Raw genomic sequence first — 19,752 nt, forward strand, 5'->3', positions numbered from 1 at the left:
TCCATAGCAGATAGATCCCTGTAGATGCTTAATTAGCTACGCTTAAGCTTTTAAGCATTTCATCACAAAATAAAACAGGGTTATGCCTGTGTGCTGATTTTGTTGTGGGCCAAGGGCCTTGCACCATCTGACAGCCTAGAATTGCAAGATTCTCTACAGTGATCCTCGGGTATCCACGTAAAAGAACAAGATATACCATTTGTAATTACATGACAAAAAGGCAAAAATGTCAAAGCAATGTCACAAGGGAGCAACCGTTATATTTGACTCTTCTCTCAAAGGAGGAACAATCCAACAATGGCGATCCTTATCCAAGCATACAGCTAGTACAGAGACGTGGTATACTCCGCATTGCAACCCGGAGGTGTCATACACACAAGAAGCAAAACCTTGTCCCTTCTCATTCACATCACATTGAACAATAGGAGGAAAATCCCTGTTAGCTCTTCCATTGTTGGCATGTTCATCAAAATCTTCCCACATCATGTTATTGAAGATTGATACCTTTTTTATGAGCCGGTCAAGAAGATGAAGATCATTCTCATTACAAACTGTCTTTTCGCCATACCAACCCAAGTTCCATGAAGACTGGAGTTCTTCCCACTCTGGCTTGTGGGACTTCAAGAGCAAAGCACAGCAAAGCCTACTCACCTCAGCATTACCATTAATCTGAAGATTGCGTATGTGAAAACACATGCTTAGTGGAGCCAAATTCCCCTGAGCTATCTGTCTCTCTTTTCCCGAAGAAGCATCAGTCATTAGCTCCACAAAAATGTCCATGCCAACTGGCGGTCTGCATCATAGATATTCAAGATAATACTTCAATTTTATGACTGAATTCAATGCTGAAAACACTCTCACAAAGGCGCTCACACACAAGCCCATGCGCACACACCCCCCAAGCTAAGCGCACGAACTCACCCACACTGAAGTGTGCAGAAAAACAACATTTCAAAACTTACCTTGTATTTAGGAAACGCTTGGGAAGAGCCCATGGAAGATTCAGCCATTTTTCTACTAAATTCCTGCAAAGATGCACTCCCCTTGCTAGAACTTCCCAAGATAGTTCTGGGTTTCTTATGCTTGTTCTCTCATGCAAGAGCAAAAGCTTTTGAACAGAGCAAATAATAAATTTGCGGGCTTCCTTAGCATCATAGGACCAAAAATCTCCTTTGGAAATTATGGGAGATCCATTTGCACCACCAAGCTCAATTACAAAATTATGCAGCTCTGTGCACTCATGCCCACTACTTGTGCATAGCCGTAGATAAAGATCATTTGAAACATAGGCAGCTAGTAACTGCATAGGCGGGTTCATATCACTCCCACTTGAAAGTAATTGTGGTATAAACAGCGAGCATAGTACACAGAAAGAAAAGAAGGAGCATCCTAGAGAAGCAAATGACAAAATGTTTGCACTGCCCTTGTCTATGCCCATCGTTGACACACGGAGTCCATCAAAAGCCACTGCTAATTTTTTGAACTGTGTGCAAAGCGTTGCTGACTTGCCTGCAATGACCTGAATGCTTGAGATCAGCCGCTTAACACTGTCATTCTTTGTAGGTAACGTTGAACTAGCAAGAGCATCTAGATCTATTGCTTTGATTTGTGCGCAGATTGGTGATAGCAAACCGAGCAACTCCCCTGATGTGCGAATAAATGCTACCCTAAGGCTTAACAACCCCCTTTGAAACTCAAACATTCTTACAGATTTACCCGCAGCCGCAAGTGAGCTTTCAGCTGCATAAGCACTTGAGAGAGCCCTTGCTATGGCTTGCCCCAAGTTTGCAGAGGTACAAGAATGCATCGAAACCTTTGATTCCAGTACATCCATAGAACACTGTACAACTTTAAGACTGCATTCGCTTTGTAAGGTTTCCTCAAAGGTGCAAAGAGCCACAAAGGCCTTGAGCCAATAAAAGGTACTCTGTGATTGAGCTTTGTGCATAAGTTGTTCAAATGTGGATGGAGAGTTGTTCCAAAGGCAACTGCAGGCAGCAGCTGCCACAGCTTTGTAGGCAGACCAGAATTCCTTTTTCTGAATGAAAGTAGCCACCGTAAGATTGACTTTATGAGCTACAGCCTTTGCTTCTTCAGAACTCATGTACTTGCCAACTTTGGTGATTAGCACAAAAGAATCCACCAAATTGTGATGATGGATACTCGCAGATGTAATCCAAGCTACTAACTTGGTCATTCTCACAAAAGCAGTGCTCGAAGGACCTTCCTGAGACAGCCAAAAAAGACCACAATCTTTGATGCATCGGCACAAGAGTTTCAAAACACAGGATCTGGCAGCTGAATCTGCATCCAGGTTTGCCATACGCTCATTATGAGTTTCAGCCATGACACGATGTCCAACCTTTTGGTGAGCCTCCCCCTCTTCTGCCTGCTGGGGGGTAGTTTTAAGAAGGGTTTCCACCAATCTAGAAAGACTATCTATAACAACAAAACCACAATGAGGAGAATATTGAGCCAACTGCACTAGCAAGCCGCCCAAAAACAGGCATCTTCTTCTCAGCTCAGTGCCACCAAGCGCATGTCCCTCAGTGGAAAAGTCTACAGCGCTCATATTCGTAAAACCTTCAATGCTCCATTCACAACCTAGTCGCACTATTTGATTACAAACAAGTAAGACAGCAGAAGTGGAAAACTCAGAACCATAGATGGGCTCCTCATGCTTTTCAGAAACAGCTGCTGATGCTCTGGGTCCCGGACCTAATTGAGCATCTGCTATTTTGAGAAGGTCGGGTCTTACTTTTTTCAAAGTGCATACTACGTACACCAGGAAACCAAGCACAGGCTGCCCTTCTGACCAAATAGATGTGGATGCTTTTGATTTCATTGAAGACAACAACCGCATCAGCGAACCAGCATCAGACACCAGGACACAAAATGGAAACAGCTGCAACAGGAAGCAGTATTTCAAGTTATTGACTTGACACAGACATTTCGCCCCTTATTGTTGCAAAAAAAACCAACTCAACCACACCTTCTTCGTGGTTTACAAACCATTGATAATGGCATCTGTTAACTAAAGTGTTGATTACCTTTCGTAGAGCTTTCAAAGCCAACTCCCTCATATAAGGTAATTCATCTGCACATTCGTACATCGAAGCAAAAATTTCAAAAGCAGTCCCCTCTATCCCCAGCATTCCTGTAGCCCTCTTAGCAAGCTTAAGAAGACATTTGAGTGAGAATGCACGCACAACCATGCGAGGGTCAGATTTGACATAAGACAGCAGCAGTTCAACCTGCAGAGGAAAAGCAGTTCAAATCTGCAAATTGAACCCTGAACTATTAAAGACAGCTTGAAACTCCACATGAGCCCTTTCTGACCAGTTCACGTTGAACTCTTGCATCTAGAAATAGGGAACGAGAACACCACTCCCACCTTTTATAAGACTGCTAGTAGCTACAATTTCTCTACGCCACAAAACACAGGATTCACCAACTAATCTCCAACAGATTTTCGGTGTTAGTTATTATAGCAGTTGATTGAATCTCTAAATGAACTTTAAATAAACCCTGAGATTTTCTGACCACTTGTCTTTAAAAACCTAGTAAAGAAAGCGAAACAAGAAACTAAGCTCACTGAGGAAGCCAGAAGGGCACCAAGATACAGACGTGCAGGCACAAGCAGAGGCATTAATATAGGCATGCACGTGTATATCTGTGCTCAGATGAATAAGACACAAAAAACAATGAGTCAAAGTTTTCCAAAGTATTGGCAAAAGCATGCACTTTGAGGGTGGAAACATACAGGCTTCGACCTGGAGCTGTCTCAAGTGTTATGCTCATTACTGCTTCTAAAAACCTCAATACTCCAGAACATTAAAATTGGTGGGAAACCTTACAGCTCATACTTTTCGACCCCTTGACTAAAGATGTGAAACTTTATTCCCACTCTTTTGGCAGACACTTCGATATTATTTGAAAGGACTGACTTACTCATGAAAATAAAAAATAAAAACTAAAACAAGTCAGAACCTGAGCAGCGACTAGGATACTACATTCTAGAGCAAGCTTTGAAAGTGCTTCAATAGTAGCAAGAAGTTCCTCCACCGACATTGAGACCATCAGAGTCTTCCCTGTCTGCCTCATCAAAACAATTCAATTAAGGAACGGGTCATTACACAAGAATGCACACACAACACAGGCACCCCAGGTTGACTCTCATGCTAGTTGTAAGGTTCACCTCATGAGCTTTCAGTGCCGACACTATCGATGAAGACATCTGTGCAAAGACAGAGATAGCCTGGATTTTTGTATTGGGAGTCGTCTCTTTTGCAATGATCATATCATGAATTTGGCCCACCGCAAGAACTGCAAAATTCTCTGAGATGCTGCAAAGGCAACTCAATGCAAACACTGCTGCTTGAACCTGCAGTTTACTGTAGCAAGTTACTGTGAGTAGGCTTCTAGTTGTTTTCAGACACTAAAGAAATCTTAGCAGACAAAAAGACTGCACCACAAGCTTAAGGAGGTTAGTACTAACCTCATGGTCATACGGTGAATGTAGTGCTTTCAGGATTAGCATATAAATTTCAATGCTATCACTGGCAAGCTCAGCCAGGCAGCCAAACACCCAAAAGGCTAATGCTCTGGCAAAATGGTCTCCAGCACGAGCCACTGACTTTATTCGCTTCAATACCTCCATATAGTTGGGAAATCTCTCTTTTGTAAACATACCTCTTTCCCAGAGTTTATTGGTGTGTCTTTTCTTCCTGCTCTTCATGCCTTGAAACAAAATCTTTAGAATGCAAAACCTTGTGAGATTAGTCCCTGACACAAATGTATCCGTCAAATGCATCATGATGGCATTTGCAAATGCTTGCTCTTGCCCTGGAGCCAGTTTGAAGAGACTTGCTACAGCAGCAGACACAGGTGGATCTTTGCTCCACTGCTGGAGTCTAGCTCCCAGCTTTAAGATTGCCTCCCACTGAGAACCTGAAAACAATGGATGTGACCTTTTGGTCTCATAGGTCATTTTGGCCTCTTGAAGACGTAAATATATCATCTCCTCTCTCTCTCTCTCTCTCTCTCTCTCTCTCTCTCTCTCTCTCTCTCTCTCTACTAGATTGATCAGAGCCCATGCAGCATTGGGTAGATTGGAGAGGATGTGTTCACATGTTCAGTTTCAGGAGCCTCGGACGAAGCTCTGGCTCTTTGACACCCTGGTGACTTCTGCATTGCTCTATGGAGCTGAGATTTGAGGACCTTCATTGGACCATCATGGGAGGACAGGTCGCACTGATGGATGGGGGGACATGGAAAAGCCACTAGTCTCTATGATCTCACGGCTCATTAGAGCCAAGACCTCAGTACCACGTGCCATTATCTGAGCAGAGCTAGCTGCCCCCCCACTAGTGGTTGAGGCGCTCACCAGATCGGTCTCCTTCATACACCGCATGTGGGAACTTCCAAGAAACAGATATGCCCACCTTGCACTTGAGTCTTCTCGACAGTTAGTCATGCAGGGAAATACAGCATGCTGGTATGGGGAGATGACATCATGGTTTCAGGCGCATGGGTTCAGCGTAGATAGACTGACCCCCCTTCCAGTACTCATTGGATGCACCCTCTCTGACTCTCACATAGTCCGAGATCACAAGGCTCATCCGCCAGAACCTAGCTCAGCTAGACACCAGGAGGACATGGATACAGCCAGCACAGGAGCTGGGCACGAAGATGGCTTTCTACAAAGAGCATCTTCTCCAGATCACAGAGGACGGTTTTGTGACGAGACCCAGATACATGGACACCCACTTGTCCCATGGGATACGATGTGTTATTCGCCAGATACGCACATCTTCACACTAGCTAGGATCAAGACTGGGAGATACAGCAGAGTACCAGCAGAGGCCAGGACATGCCTCCTGTGTGACCTGGAGCCTGAGACAGAGTTGCACTACACATGCCACTGCCCCGACTACTACGAGATACGCGGCCGCTTCCACTGCTTGTTCAAAGAGGGCTTTGGGCCACTCTCTAGAGTCATGCGGTACAAGGATCAGAGATGCTTGGGTCTGTTCTTGCTCGAGCTACGCAGACACGGAGAGAGCATGATGAGGGGAGAGGCCAGCCAGTCTCAGAGACGGATCACAGACTTCTTTAGAGCAGACACTCGACACCTGGAGGAGCTACTACCACAGGAGAGCTCGCCGCCTCACACCAGAGGCACACTGATCGATCGAGCGACCGAGCTAGGGGGATCCAGACGCCCACGACCACGGAGGACTACACAGCATCAACGAAGGCTGCATCAGAGGATTCGGATCACTCTGGCCCGACGTGCACGACGCTCGGTCAGGCTATTGACCATGGAGGAGATTGATGAGATCTGCCAGCGATCGATGTTGGATCTTTTTTGATCTGTGATTTAGCTATCCCACCTAGTTGATTAGATCACACCTAGCTGTTTCGGATTTCATGGCATTTTATTGTCATTTTTGTTACTCTAACTTTATATCAGATCCACCACATTGTAACTTTCTGGTCTCGTAGGTCATTCTGGCCTTCTGAAGACGTTAATATAACATTTCATTTCATTTGTCTCTCAGACAGAGGAGTTCGAGCAGCCCCCACAGCATAACAACACCAGAGGCACCAGAGGCATACTGCTTGATCGGGCGATGGAATTGGGACGGTCCCGTCGCCACGGATAGGGGGCCCTCTCGATATCGACATAGATTGCGATAGAGGATCCATACCATACTGGCGCGACATAGGAGCCGTCCCGGATATTGATGTATATGTATATGATGCCTCGACTATCAGAGAGCTCCATTGTATCAGCTCACCCTTTGTATTTCCTATTCCCTTTGTATCAGCTTTCACCCCACCCCTACCCACTATTTTATTTTCTTTTCAGTTCTCTGTACTTTTTGTACCCAGACCTGGTATTAGATTCACCACATGTAACCTTTTAGTCTCGTAGGTCATTTTGGCCTTTTGAAGACATTGATATTACATTTATTTCACTCTCTCTCTCTCTCTCTCTCTCTCTCTCTCTCTCTCTCTCTCTCTCTCTCTCTCTCTCTCTCTCTCTCTCTCTCTCGGATGGACCAACCAGCCGAGGATGGTGATACAGGTAGCTTCATCACCCCACAAAAAAAGAAAGCGACATTCAAACGGAGGAACAGAGATAGTGTACTCTCGCCAAGCTCTCTACGGGCAGGGAAAACCGTCAGAGTCCAGGATGATTTAATGATGGAGAGGGTTCAAGTGATGATTAAATGGGAGCTCAGCTTTATGAGAGATGACATCAGGAAAGAGATGTACGCAAACGCAAAGAGTTATAAGAATTCTATGTATGCAGATATGAGGAAAGAATTGGATAAAGCGATGCTTGGTAAGCATGATGAGATGTATCTATCTGTGAAAGGGGAGATGCAAGCTCTAATGCGGGCAGAAGTGAATGTGATGGAATGTATTATGCAGAAAAAGTTGGATGAGGCAATTGCAAGCTTTGAATCTTGGAAAATCAATGTGGAAAAGTACATGAAGGAAAAGGATGCAGTGATTGAAGAGCTTAAAGGGGAACTTGCAGCTTGCAAATTTATGCCCAAAATGGAGGGGGGAAATCAACACTCGATGTTAAAGGAGCTTGAAGAAATTAAGGAGCAACTGAAAACTCTGCGCGAAGAGGAAGAACAAAACTCGAAAGCGGCTTCCTCATGGGTGGAGCGCCTTTTTAAAACACAGGAGAAGGTTGACGCAGAAAAGTGGATTGAGGGTGCAAAGAAAGGGAAGGCCCGGATGCCAGAAGCCGCACAGACTTCTACCATCATCAATATGACCATTGAGGAGGAACAGAAGAGGAGGAATAGAGCCCTCCATGTGTGTATTACAGGTATCAAAGACACCGAAAATGTAGAAGAAGAAGTAAGGGAACTCTTGCAGCGCATGAGCATCCCGGAACCTATGCACACAAGTGCTTGGAGAGTAGGAAAGAAGGGAGTGGATGAGAAGGGAAATGTCAAAGAGAGAGCACTCATTTTACGTTTCCCGACTTTGGAAACAAGGAAGGAATTCCTGAAGAAGAGACCAGCACTTAAGAAAACTGGGATATTTATGGGGGATGACCTTACTTTAGCACAAATAGCACATATGCAAGAGTTGATGCCAGAGATCAAGGCAGCAAGGGAGAAGGGAAAAATTGCCTTTTACAGAGGAGGGAAAGTAGTGGTTTTGGAAAGACACACAGCATGACGGTACGAGACATATGGGACCACACTCCGGATGGCGGCATGGAATTGTAATGGATAATATAGGCTAGATGTGGGTGCCTTTGAGGATAGCTACAGAGATAGAGACATTGTCTTTTACTCAGAGACACATTTGATGCCACGTGTGACTGGTTATTCATGGGAGACATCTTGTCGACCAGACACTAGATCCCAGCATGGGAGTCGAGGTTCAGGAGGGGTAGCAGTCTTATTCAGGGAGGAGTTGCAACCGCTATTACAGATTGTCCGGAGAGATGACCATGCGAGATACATGTGGGTGAGACTGAGAGCTGAGACGGGCAGATTCCTATACATTGCTATATGTTACTTTCCCCCTAGCACATCAGTCTATACCTCACCTGGAGGGCAGTCCCCTTTCTCTATACTTGATGATGACATATGGGATTTCTCTAGAGATGGAGATATCATTCTCTTGGGAGACTTTAATGCCAGGACGGCCAACTCCCAAACGGTATTTTATGATACCTCGGAGAGATGCTTAGAGAGATGGATATATCGGAGATGGGGCTTGACAGACACTCACAGGATAGAGAGCACACAGAGTATGGGAGATATCTCATGGAGATGACGACTACGCATGGTTTGGCCATACTTAATGGTCTAGAGATTTTTCCTTCGTTTGGGGGATTCACATGCTTTCCACACAGACATGGGGCCAGTACAGTGGACTATGTCATGACTTCACCGAGCTTCATCTCTAGTATTCAGGATCTCAATGTGGGACCTAGACCTGTTGGAGTAGCAGTGGACCATGCTCTCTTGACTTTTTCAGTCTCTTTCCAGTACAGTGCCTCTCAGACACCACGGAGGATTGCACACACACGGTATACTTTTACACTAGAGACGGACTCAGTTTATGTGGAGGAGATTTACAGTCGGATGTGGGCAGCCGAGCCTGTATATACCGTGGAGGAGATCAGCACTCTATTGACGGAGATCTTGCATGGGGCAGCAGCACAGGAATACCCACACACTCAACCAGATCAGAGAAGACATTCTGGGAACATGCCTCAGAATAGTCGGTATGATGAGGAGTGCAGAGAGATGAGAGTTCAGATTCAGAGCGAGCTTATACTTGGAGTCATTACATATAGATAGTCTCGGATTGCCATTCGGCGTTTAGTGCGACGGAAGAAGCGGACCTTTTTAGCCCAGATGGAACGTGATTTGTATCAGCTCTTTTTGAGTCGAGATTCAGGTGAGGCCTGGCGTCTCTTCCATGAGCACTCACCTCCTCTAGTGATTACTTCTCTCGAGATTTGGGGTCAGTATGCAGCATCATTATATACAGTACCTGGGCAACCACCATTACCAGACCCTCTAGAGCCATGTCCAGCCACTAGTACCTTCTTTACCACTAAGATGGTGAAGGACGCCATTGACAGGATGAGGACTAGGAGAGCATATGATCATGATGGTTTGGTGGCAGAGCACTTGATACATGCTAGAGATTTACTATCAGAGGTTCTTGCGCGGTTCTTTAACCGTGTCATGTGTGAGGGACTACCCGAGTCTTGGAGATTATCTACTATTGTACCTCTCTTCAAGGCAGGGGACCCCACGGTGCCAGGGAACTACCGTACTATTATGATAGGGCACACATTGGCACGGTTGTATGCATCCATTCTTGAACAGCAACTGAGTAAATGGGCAGAAAATGAGGGCATATGAGCAGCAGGACAGGCTGGATTCAGGAGGGGTTTCTCCACTTTGGACCATATTCTTACACTCAAAGCCATTATTGAGGAGGGTCAGGCACATGGGAGACGGATGTATTGTTGCTTTGTGGACTTCCACAAAGCATTTGACATAGTGCAGAGGGCCAGATTGATGCGCGGGCTACTAAAGTTCAGAGTACCCACAGAGATCATATGGGGGATCATGGCTTTATACGGCTCAGTGACTGGCCATGTACGCACTCTTGAGGGGATTCTGACATTGTTCATTCCACTATTGGAGTGAAACAGGGGTGTCCTTTGTCCCCTACACTATTTGGTATGTATGTAGATGAGGTTTTTGACTACATTGACAGAGAAGGCGACAGAGGCGCTCAGCTAGCAGGGACATGGATCCCTTTGTTATTATATGTTGATGATATTGTGTTGATATCAGAGTCACCAGAGGGCATGCAGAGACAGTTGGATGCATTGCACAGCTTTGCGGAGGATAGTGGATTGTCTGTGAACCTTGGTAAAACCAAGGTTATGGTGTTTAACACCACACCACAGTGGGTCAAGAGATCGGCACCTGCACTCGTATATGGTCAGGACACTGTGAAGTACACAGATGCATATACATATCTGCGGGTGGTATTCACAGGACCGAGGTTTACTCTGAGGATAGCAACAGAGACTAGACTGTCCAGAGCCTATGCGGCATTGGGAGGGCTAGAGAGGATGTGTTCGCAGGTTCAGTTTCAAGAACCACGAACAAAGCTATGGCTCTTTGATACTTTGGTTGCTTTAGCTATGCTGTAACATTTAATGGTCTAAAAACTTATGTGTAGCGGAAATTAGCATGAACATAGTGGGCATTTCATTAGAATAGATTCCTAATGAGAATTACAAGAGTGCTTGGGTGGAGAGAGCAACAAAAACCATAACACCTAGTTAGATAGCATCGACAATACTTTCAAAAGAGAGAGAAATTAAGCTAATGACAACAGTTGAGGACCGGATTTACATGGAGCCGGTCCCCCCTCCAAAAGGCTTTGTATTATGGTTTCTCCCATCAAGAGAGACATTGTACAATACAATTCTTTGTGTTCCTTCAAGACTAGCTAGTGCAATGAAGATGAAAGCTTCATGCACTAAGCAAAACACTTAGCAAACACAACTTGAATTATCCCCGTTCTCAGACCCAAGACCTCACACACCTTCGAAGATGGTGAGAGCTAGCAGGGTATGAGAGTAGATTGAGAGGAAGGAGTATCTTACGAGAAAGATGTACATCTCCTCACACATATTAGCATAGCTTAGCTTAGTAATTAGCTTGGTAGAGGAGATGAGCATGCATTTAAGCTTGGCTCTTGGTTGGATTTGCATCCACATGCCAAGAGTGTGTTGATGTAGGCTTCTATCTCACAAGCTTGGAGTAGGTGATGAGCTCTCCATTAAAGCTTGGGAAGAGAGTCTTCTCTTTCTTCATACATGAGATTGTGTGAGTGTGTGTGATAATGCCTTGCAAAAATCAGCCCCCTCTCTCTCTTGAGTGAGCCCTCTTGCTATTTGCTCTTGCAGGCTCCCTATTGGACAATGCCAAGCTCAGCCAATGGCTATTAAGCAGCATAAGTGATAGCCTTCTGACATGTGTCCCCCTTTCCCCTTTTGTGAGAGCTTAATCAATTAAACTTAATTGATTTAAATGAATTAAATCCCCATTGGACCTTTCCCCATTCTGACCAATAGGAATTAAGTAGCCCATTGGGCTGCTCAATTCCTATTGGACCCCTTCTCAGGCTGTCCAATAATCATCCAGGAGACTTAATTTTCATTGGTTCTTTTTATTAAGTGTTTTAAAACTAATTAAGCTAAATTTACTCTAGCCTAATTCTCATTGGTCCACTTCAAGGGTCATCCAATAGAAATTGGGCACACCTTGTGGGCATCTGGGCTAGGGAGCTGACATGTGTCCCTAATTCCCTTTGTGTAAAGGGAGCCTGTGTGTGTGTGTGTGTGACTTTCTCTCATCCCCTACCTTTAGGGCTCGCCCCCTCATGTGTAGGGATGTGTGTTGACTTTGGAGAGCACACAAAGCATCCAATTCCCCCTAAGATTTAACCCTTTGGACACAACCTTTGAATTTTGAAACCTTAGCATTTTGGAAGTCTTAATGGGCTGAACCTTAGGGTCTTTTTAGCCCATTGTTGCACATGGCTCTTTTGCAGATGGCACCCCCTTTGGATCCCTATTTTCCCTCCTTTGGATCCCTACTGTGGCCGGTCTGCTAGCTTAACCAATATTCTAGCTTTTTCTCCCCTGGCACTTCCCCACATTAAATGATCAGTTTAATATGAGAAAATCATTTAGGAGAATTAGGTATTGATTATTATGACATATGCTTTATGGGGTCCAGGTTTGGGGACCGTCTGTGAATCATGACAGTTGGAGGAGCATGGAGAGACCCTTGGTATTTATGATATCCCGGATGATTAGAACCAAGGCCTCCATACCACATGCGATTATTCGAGCGGAGGTAGCCGCCCCTCCTATAGAGATTGAGTCTCTTAGCAGATCAATGTCCTATATGTAAAGTCTATGGGATACACATAGAGCCAGATATACTAGATTGGCTCTCGAGTCCTCTAGACAGTTAGCGATGCAGGGAGACGCATCATGTTGGTATGCGCAGATGACCTCATGGTTTCAGAGGCATGGTTTCATCATGGATAGACTGCCTCCTTTTCAGTATTCCCTGGATGCACCCTCACTGCCAGTCACACGGACGGAGATCACTAGACTCATTCGTCAGGATCTTATACAGTTGGACACCAGGAGGACATGGGTAGAGCCGATGTAGGAGTTGGGCACAAAATTGGCTTTCTACAAAGAGCATCTTCTCCAACTTTCAGGAGATGGCTTTGTGTCTCCGAGCTACATGGACACTCATTTGTCTCATGGTCTACGATGTGCTATTGGTCAGATTCGCACATCCTCACACCAGCTGGAGATTGAGACGGGTAGATTCAGAGGGATACCACCGTAGTATAGGATATGCCAACTATGCGATAGAGAGCCAAAGACAAAGCTACACTACATATGCCATTGCACTGTGTATTATGAGATACGAGGGCGCTTCCATTGCTTATTCAGGGAGGGTTTTGGACCCCTAGATAGAGTCATGAGGTATCAGGATCAGAGATGCCTTGGCTTATATCTACTTGAGCTACATCGACATAGAGATAGTCTACTGAGGAGACATGGAGTACGACAGTCACAGAGACAGATCACACATTTCTTTGGATTGAGGGAGCCAGAAGACCAACCACCAGCACAGAGTTGTACTGACATTCATACTAGAGGCACCCTCATTGACACGGCGAGTGAGCTCGGGAGATCGAGACGACCATGACCGAGACACAGGAGCACACTCCATCGACGGAGACTCCAGCAAAGGATCAGAGGCATTCTACCACGACACCCAGAGTGTCATTGAGGGCCTATTCTACATTTCACATTTCACATTTCACACTTCATTTTCACATTTTACATTCAGTACTTTTTGTACTTGTACTTCAGACATTGTATTAGATTCACCACTTTGTATCTGATGGTCTCATAGGTCATTTTGGCCTTTTGAAGACGTTATTATATCATTTCATATCTCTCTCTCTCTCTCTCTCTCTCTCTCTCTCTCTCTCTCTCTCTCTCTCTCTCTCTCTCTCTCTCTCTCTCTCTCTCTCTCTCTCTCTCTCTCTCTCTCTCTCTCTCTCTCTCTCTCTCTCTCTCTGCGCGCTGCACTGTCCCCTCGCGCTCCACCCCTCTCAACACCCCTACCCCCCTCGCGCTCCTTGTCATAAACGGGAGCCTATCACAAACGGGAGCACATAACAATATAAAATACATTCGGATAAATAGGACTTATCACTTATTACTGAAGCCGGACGATATAGAGAGAAATAGAGAGAGAGAGAGAGAGAGAGAAATATAGAGAAGTCTTATTCTAAAATGAACGTATCACCACGTTCGTTCTAGAATAAGACTTGATGGTTCCTGGAAGCCTCAGCTTCCGATTCCTAGGGCAAAACCCTATTCCAAGGAACTTCCGTTCCTTATTCCAAATCCTTGAGAACCAAGGTTCTCGCCTCTGGATCTCACCTTCCATACTCAAGGCATGACATCCCTGCAACTCTCTTTTCCAACTCTGTTTTTAGAGTCCTCTTCCCGCAGAACAACTCTGCTTTCCCGGACACGAAGTCCTTACTTGGGAATCCCAACTTCCGAATCACAACTTGAGAGACTACCTCTCTCCGATCCGTGAATCTACTTCCCAAACTCAGGTACGAAACCCTTGGGCTAATCTGACTCTAGTTCCTCAGAGCTCTTTTCTCCTGCAGAGGCTCATGTCTTCCTTTGCTCCTACTCCCTCACGAAGAGGAAGTACACCTGCAATCAAATACTCAGAGATCATAACATGAAAATCGTTACCTTCAAAGTCTCGACGCTCGAAACGCAACTTGGTTCTCGAAAAGCAATTCCCCGGAAGAGATCTCTACATAGAAAATCCTCTCTTCCAATCCAACACACAAAAGAGGTGTGTTCTCGGGTTCCTTCTCGTAAATCAGCCCCGTCTATGACGTTTATGGGCTGAAAACAGAGAAAAACAGCAGCTTGTCGCGATGGAAACACGCTCCGTCAGCACTTCTTCGCGAGGGAACTCGCGCACTGGGTCTTGGCGACATCGGGTACACTTGGGACAGTCATGGGCATCACCGGGTACACTTGGGACAGTCATGGGCATCACCGGCAAACGTCTTTTTTGCGGATGAACTCTGCAGCAGCATCTCCTTCTTGCAAAAACTGGTCCTCCCCTTTGAGTGAGGGCATGTGATGCTTTTATAGCTCCTAGCCACGGGCACGAATAGCTGCTGGCGTAGAGATCGCAGCCGTTTTTTTCGGGTTTTTTTTCTTTTCTTTTTTTCTTTTTGTGCGCTGCTCCGCCAAAAAAAGAGAGAGAGAAAACACTGGTTGATCTGTTGCCTTAATTATCAGATGGTTGCCCACTTATTAAGTGGGAGACCGACATATTTTAAAAATAGTCTGAATCTGCCCAAAAACTCAATAAAACCTTGTAAGTTAAAAACAATGCTTTCACAGCACTTCCCAGGCGTCCTTGGATGCAATCACATGCACAGTTGCAACGCAAACATAGACCATCTCGCAAGAAAGCATCTGCTTTCCCGAAAAGCAATCCCGCTTTCTTAGAAAGCATCTGTTTTTCCTCAAAGTTTCCTCTGAACCCATCTTCATTCAAGTGCTTGCTTTTCCTTGTGCACAATACCAACACAGTTCGGAATTTCATCCTGACTATGGATATTCCCTTTCCGATGCACTCATCACCCACCTTGTGACGCATCAGGAATACCCATCACCTAGTCCTTTCCTACCGAACTTACGGTACAATCTCCTTCGTGATGCTCTATGTCACCCATCCTATGACGCATCAAAGATGTCCGTTCCTGGATGGTCGGATACTTCTTCACGATGCTCCTTGTGACCCATCCGATGTGACGCATCAAAAGTACCCCTTCTTGGTGGCCTTACAAATATTCCCTTTCACAGTGCTCTCGTCACTACTCTGAATGACGCACTAGGAATACACTGTACTCGGAGGTCTCCAATGAGAGAAACCCTCTCACTTAAATTCCACTAATTCATTTAGAATCATTTTTCCTTGGTGTTTCAAGCGAGAAAATCCTTTCACTTATAAATCCAATAATTCATTTAGAATTATTTCTTATGTCAGATAAAGCCAATTTAGCAACATCCTTCTCACTTATAAACAGTTGTCCTCAACTGTAGAGGTCCAACTGCACTGCCCGGGGAGAAACCGGAAAAATTCAAAATCTTGCTCTCAAAAGAGAAATTAAAAGTTAAATTAAACAGAAATTCAATAATTCAATGCTTACCTACCGGTTCATATCCTTCCTCTAGTACCTCAAGGATATCCTTCACCAATCATCAAACTGATGAGCCATGTAAGAACTCGTCATTCGCGTCTTTCCAACAGATCGGAAGTTTCCTCATCCGAGAATCCATTAACTCAATTCCACCTTCTCAATCCCGAGAAAATCCTCCTAGAAATCAATCTAGGTATCTATCCTTGCGCATAATCCTGCGCTGTTAGTCCAGAGGGTATTATACCTCTTGTGTCCTCCCATATAGGGAATGCCCAGTCAAAGAGCATTAATCTCAATGTCTTTCTTTCACAAATAGAGGCTTCGATCGCCTTAAAGAAGGTTCTTTTTCTGGGCCGTTGCTTTGGGGTTCTGGTCCGAAGATCCCTTGTGCATGGTGGCACTCCTTTCCAATCTTTCTCCTACAAGTTATTACCACCAGCAATGTTTTCCCGACGCCCATTAGCGTCTCTTCCTTGCAAAATCATAAAAAAATGATTCACCTTGCAAGCATCAATGACGACTTGCAAAATCTCAGGTTGATAAAACTCTAGCCATACCATTCTCTGAACGTACGTTCAAACCCGGTTCACAATAGAGCGAACCCTCTTTGATTCTCAGGGATGTTCTCCCATATGTGGTTAAGATTATTCTTACCATTTTAAAACGGTAAAAGCACATAGCGTACTAAATAATCAACGACCATCAAAAAACCTTTTCTCCATAGAGAAACTCAAATTCCTTCTACCGAACACATCTCAAATAGAGATTCTCGTGTCGGAATATCCTTGCACGCAAAAAGGCGCTAAGAGAGTATAACAAACTCCCGTCTAGTTCCTGAAAAGGAAGTTGGTTCATCTCATTCCCTTCAGCAAATAAAAATTCGACTGGTAGATGACCCACCTTGGCATAGGTCTGCATCTTCGCGTGTTATCCATGTACCCAAAGGTGTACATAATTCTTAAGTTAGTGTTAGAGTTTCGGTGAACCTGGGAAATTTCCTTCCCTTCGTAAGATCCTTAGAGTAGACGCTCAACCTAACGATTCCTAGGCTCGTTCTTAGAGCAAAACCCGCTCATCAAATAAGCTAGGATTTCAATCCTTGGATTCCTCGAGCACAAGCCGTAGCAGTCTCTTGCTCCTTTACTCATAAAGAGAGTGTTCATTCACTTGTACAAAAAGCACTACCATATCTTCCCGCGTAAGGAGTGTTGGTTCATAAGGTACTCAAGCTTAGTGAAAGCTTTTCTTGCTTGAAATCGGGGAATGATTCCTTCCTTTATGCCGTCCTACTCGCAATAGCAGGTAATTTGTTTGAGAGCTACCGGATACCAGATCAATAGTTGACTTTCTGGCTAGTTGAGCAAACCAATTCATCTCAAAAAACAATGTTTCAAATTGATCCTACTCTCATAAATACTCGAGAGTGATTGTCCTGGTTAGACACATGCATACCTCGTGCATAAAAGCAATACGCATTTTATGAGTTCCTCAAAGATTTAACTTTGATCAAAGACCTGTCCTCTCACTTAAAGTTTGAGGGTCAAAAACTCAGGAGTTAGATTGAACTCCCTTACTCCAAACTTTCTCCGGATAGCAATGTTTCCTTGGAGGAGAGGTAACAAAAAATTCGTTGTTTCTGTGTTCAATGGTTCTCGTCCCACTGCGGGGATTGTATTCTATGCACACTGAAGTGTACACTTTCAGCTTTTATTGCTGACTCCACCATTTGCTACAAAGTATCTGTGTTTACAAAATTCGAGCAAAAGTCCTTCGTTAAATTTCTTCATCTTTCTTTCCTCAGAGAGGATCAAGAGTGGCGCTACCTTGGCAAGAGTGAACCACTACTTGCTTTGACTCACTCGTGTTCCTATTGGGCAAACCGATCCCAATCTTCTTGGATGCCTTCCTCAAAGCGTAGAGGGAAAAAAAATTTGTCGAAAAATTCACTCTGGAATTGAATCCAAGACTTGTTGTAAGTTCCTTGCAAAGCTTTGGTATACCACCAAATACTTGCAATCCCCTTGAGGTGTTTGGTCACATGCCTCACCTTCGACGCTTCTCAGAAATTGCTGTTTGCAAAGGCAACTTCAAACTGTCGAATGAAAGCGGTAGCTTTCGGAACATCTTCCCTTATGTCAAAAGCAAGGTGGAAAGGTACGTAGTGTACGGTACGGTTTAGGTACGTACGGAAGGTACTTCCGTACTGAACCAACCTTTAGGTACGTGATAGGTACGTACCATTTGTAAAAAAAGACAATTACACTAAATTTAAGTTCACAGACCTTTCAAAATTCAGCCTCATTAACAATGCAATGCTTAAAATGAACATATTGATCAAAAAACTTAATGACTCAAAATTCAATACTCAATGAGAAAACCAATGACCATAAATCATAAGACCAAATAACAACTACAAAGTTCAAACATCATGTCCATGGCATTAGCCAGAAGTGGGCATATACCATACAAACTGAATCAAGATCCAAAACAAAGTACTGTAAAATACTACAATGCCATAATAACAATAAAAGTCTGCTGCAGCCTGTCCTCCAAAGCATGAAGTCACCAGTGTGCACTAAGACGTGCGGCCTCAAAAGTCTGTGTCAGATGCGGAAGATGAATCGTCGGTAGAGAGCAAGCCCCCATCATCAAGGACATTGCCCTCCTCATCAAACTCAGGGTCAGGCTCAGCATATGTCAACTCTGGTACAAGCACCTCTGCACCACAAGCCTCCTCAGGCATATCAGCAATCTCTGCATGGATGAGCCGGACAGCTTCATTCGCTCGCCTGCGAATGGAGCGAATAGGAAGCTTCCCCCTGCGAATACTCTCTCGTCTCACAGTGTCTGGATCTCCTCCCACCGTGCGTAGAGGAAGGCTAAGAGCTCGTGCACGTGATCTAGTCACACGACGATCCACGCTCTCGAGCTCTCTATGCAGCTCTCTGAGAATCTGCTCCTGCTCGTCTCTAATCTGTCGGTCCACCTCCTCTGGTCTAGGATCATCTACCATTTTCAGCTCTGTCGCATCAACCTGTTGAAGAGTAAAATAAAGTTAAACTGACTTATTTATGGCATATGCTTGCAGGTTGAGTTTACAGTGGCCAACATCAAGGTAATTACTTGTTTGGGTTGCCCCAAAGAATGGTAACTCCGCACGAGCCTCATGTTGGCTCTGCAATACACCAACTTCTCCAACTGAGAAGTGCTAAGGCGATTTCGAATCTTCGTGTGTATGAGAGAGTAAGCACTCCAATTGCGCTCACATGCTCCAGCCGAGCAATCCTGCTCAGTGATCAAGCAAGAGCGCAATCATCAGCAAGAGAGTGACAAGTGTCAAGTAATATAAAGATGAAGAAGTTTAAAATGATATATACAATGTAATCATGGATGGCAGTTTCCTAACCTGGGAAAGGATACGAAGAGCAATGCGTGAGAGGTTGGGAAGACCAACTCTCCCATACGAGTGCCACCACGTCAAAGGATACTTTGTGGCTTCCTTCCTCAAAGAAACTGCTCTCGTGAAAGAAGCGCCAATGCCATTCATGTAGTTGGTGAATTCCTTGTCTATCCCAAGCTGATCATCCTCTGAAAACATGAGCCCAACATACTCTGATTGTTTTGTGCTAAGCAAGGTATCACTCCATAGCTCTGGCGACCTGTAGAGAGGATGAAGCATGGCAGCCATCGCATGTATGGGACGGCTCATGAAAGTCCAGCGGCTCTCAACACATCCCAATAAATCTGATCGGCTGAAATATCAAAACAACTTGTCAATACAAGTTAACTGTTATAACTTAGACTTGATGGTTAAAATAGACAAGTTACAACCATTAGAACATGAGGAACCCTTACCAATCAATAGTCAACAGATCGCATTTG

At 44.7% G+C, this 19,752-nt stretch overlaps 2 protein-coding genes across 4 annotated transcripts in view; both read right to left on the reverse strand.

Moving 5' to 3' along the window:
- Positions 1 to 229: 229 nt before the first annotated feature.
- EMB1895 (ARM repeat superfamily protein) overlaps positions 230 to 19,752 on the reverse strand; it is a 54,633-nt gene continuing 35,110 nt past the window's right edge. Inside the window, exons 2-7 of one of the 3 annotated variants that reach the window (XM_086499746.1) lie at positions 4,499 to 4,950; positions 4,199 to 4,384; positions 3,991 to 4,095; positions 3,051 to 3,254; positions 963 to 2,905; positions 230 to 793 (exon numbers count right to left, since the gene is read on the reverse strand). In XM_086499746.1, coding sequence (XP_086355872.1) covers positions 241 to 793; positions 963 to 2,905; positions 3,051 to 3,254; positions 3,991 to 4,095; positions 4,199 to 4,384; positions 4,499 to 4,950 — 3,443 coding nt within the window. In that variant the 3' untranslated portion in view covers positions 230 to 240. Of the gene's footprint in view, positions 794 to 962; positions 2,906 to 3,050; positions 3,255 to 3,990; positions 4,096 to 4,198; positions 4,395 to 4,498; positions 4,951 to 19,752 lie in introns of those variants that run through there. The other 2 variants (XM_086499748.1, XM_086499747.1) reach the window with 2 other exon arrangements.
- Positions 17,841 to 19,475, reverse strand: LOC147424847 (uncharacterized). Its single transcript, XM_086499749.1, has 4 exons — positions 19,277 to 19,475; positions 19,137 to 19,155; positions 18,994 to 19,068; positions 17,841 to 18,904 (listed from the first exon to the last, which is right to left on the reverse strand). The coding sequence occupies exons 1-4, from the start codon at positions 19,330 to 19,332 to the stop codon at positions 18,461 to 18,463; spliced, it is 594 nt and encodes a 197-aa protein (XP_086355875.1). The 5' UTR covers positions 19,333 to 19,475; the 3' UTR covers positions 17,841 to 18,460.

Source organism: Adiantum capillus-veneris, chromosome 25, assembly GCF_014529385.1.
Source record: "Adiantum capillus-veneris isolate H3 chromosome 25, ASM1452938v2, whole genome shotgun sequence".
Classification (NCBI taxonomy): domain Eukaryota; kingdom Viridiplantae; phylum Streptophyta; class Polypodiopsida; order Polypodiales; family Pteridaceae; genus Adiantum; species Adiantum capillus-veneris.

What these genes read in the sequence shown, in the direction of transcription:
- LOC147424847 (XM_086499749.1), bottom strand. Translation starts at nt 19,332, where the DNA reads ATGGGAGAGTTGGTCTTCCCAACCTCTCACGCATTGCTCTTCGTATCC. An exon ending in CTTTGGGGCAACCCAAACAA is followed by an intron (nt 18,905 to 18,993) that starts GTAATTACCTTG and finishes ACTCTTCAACAG; the next exon opens with GTTGATGCGACAGAGCTGAA.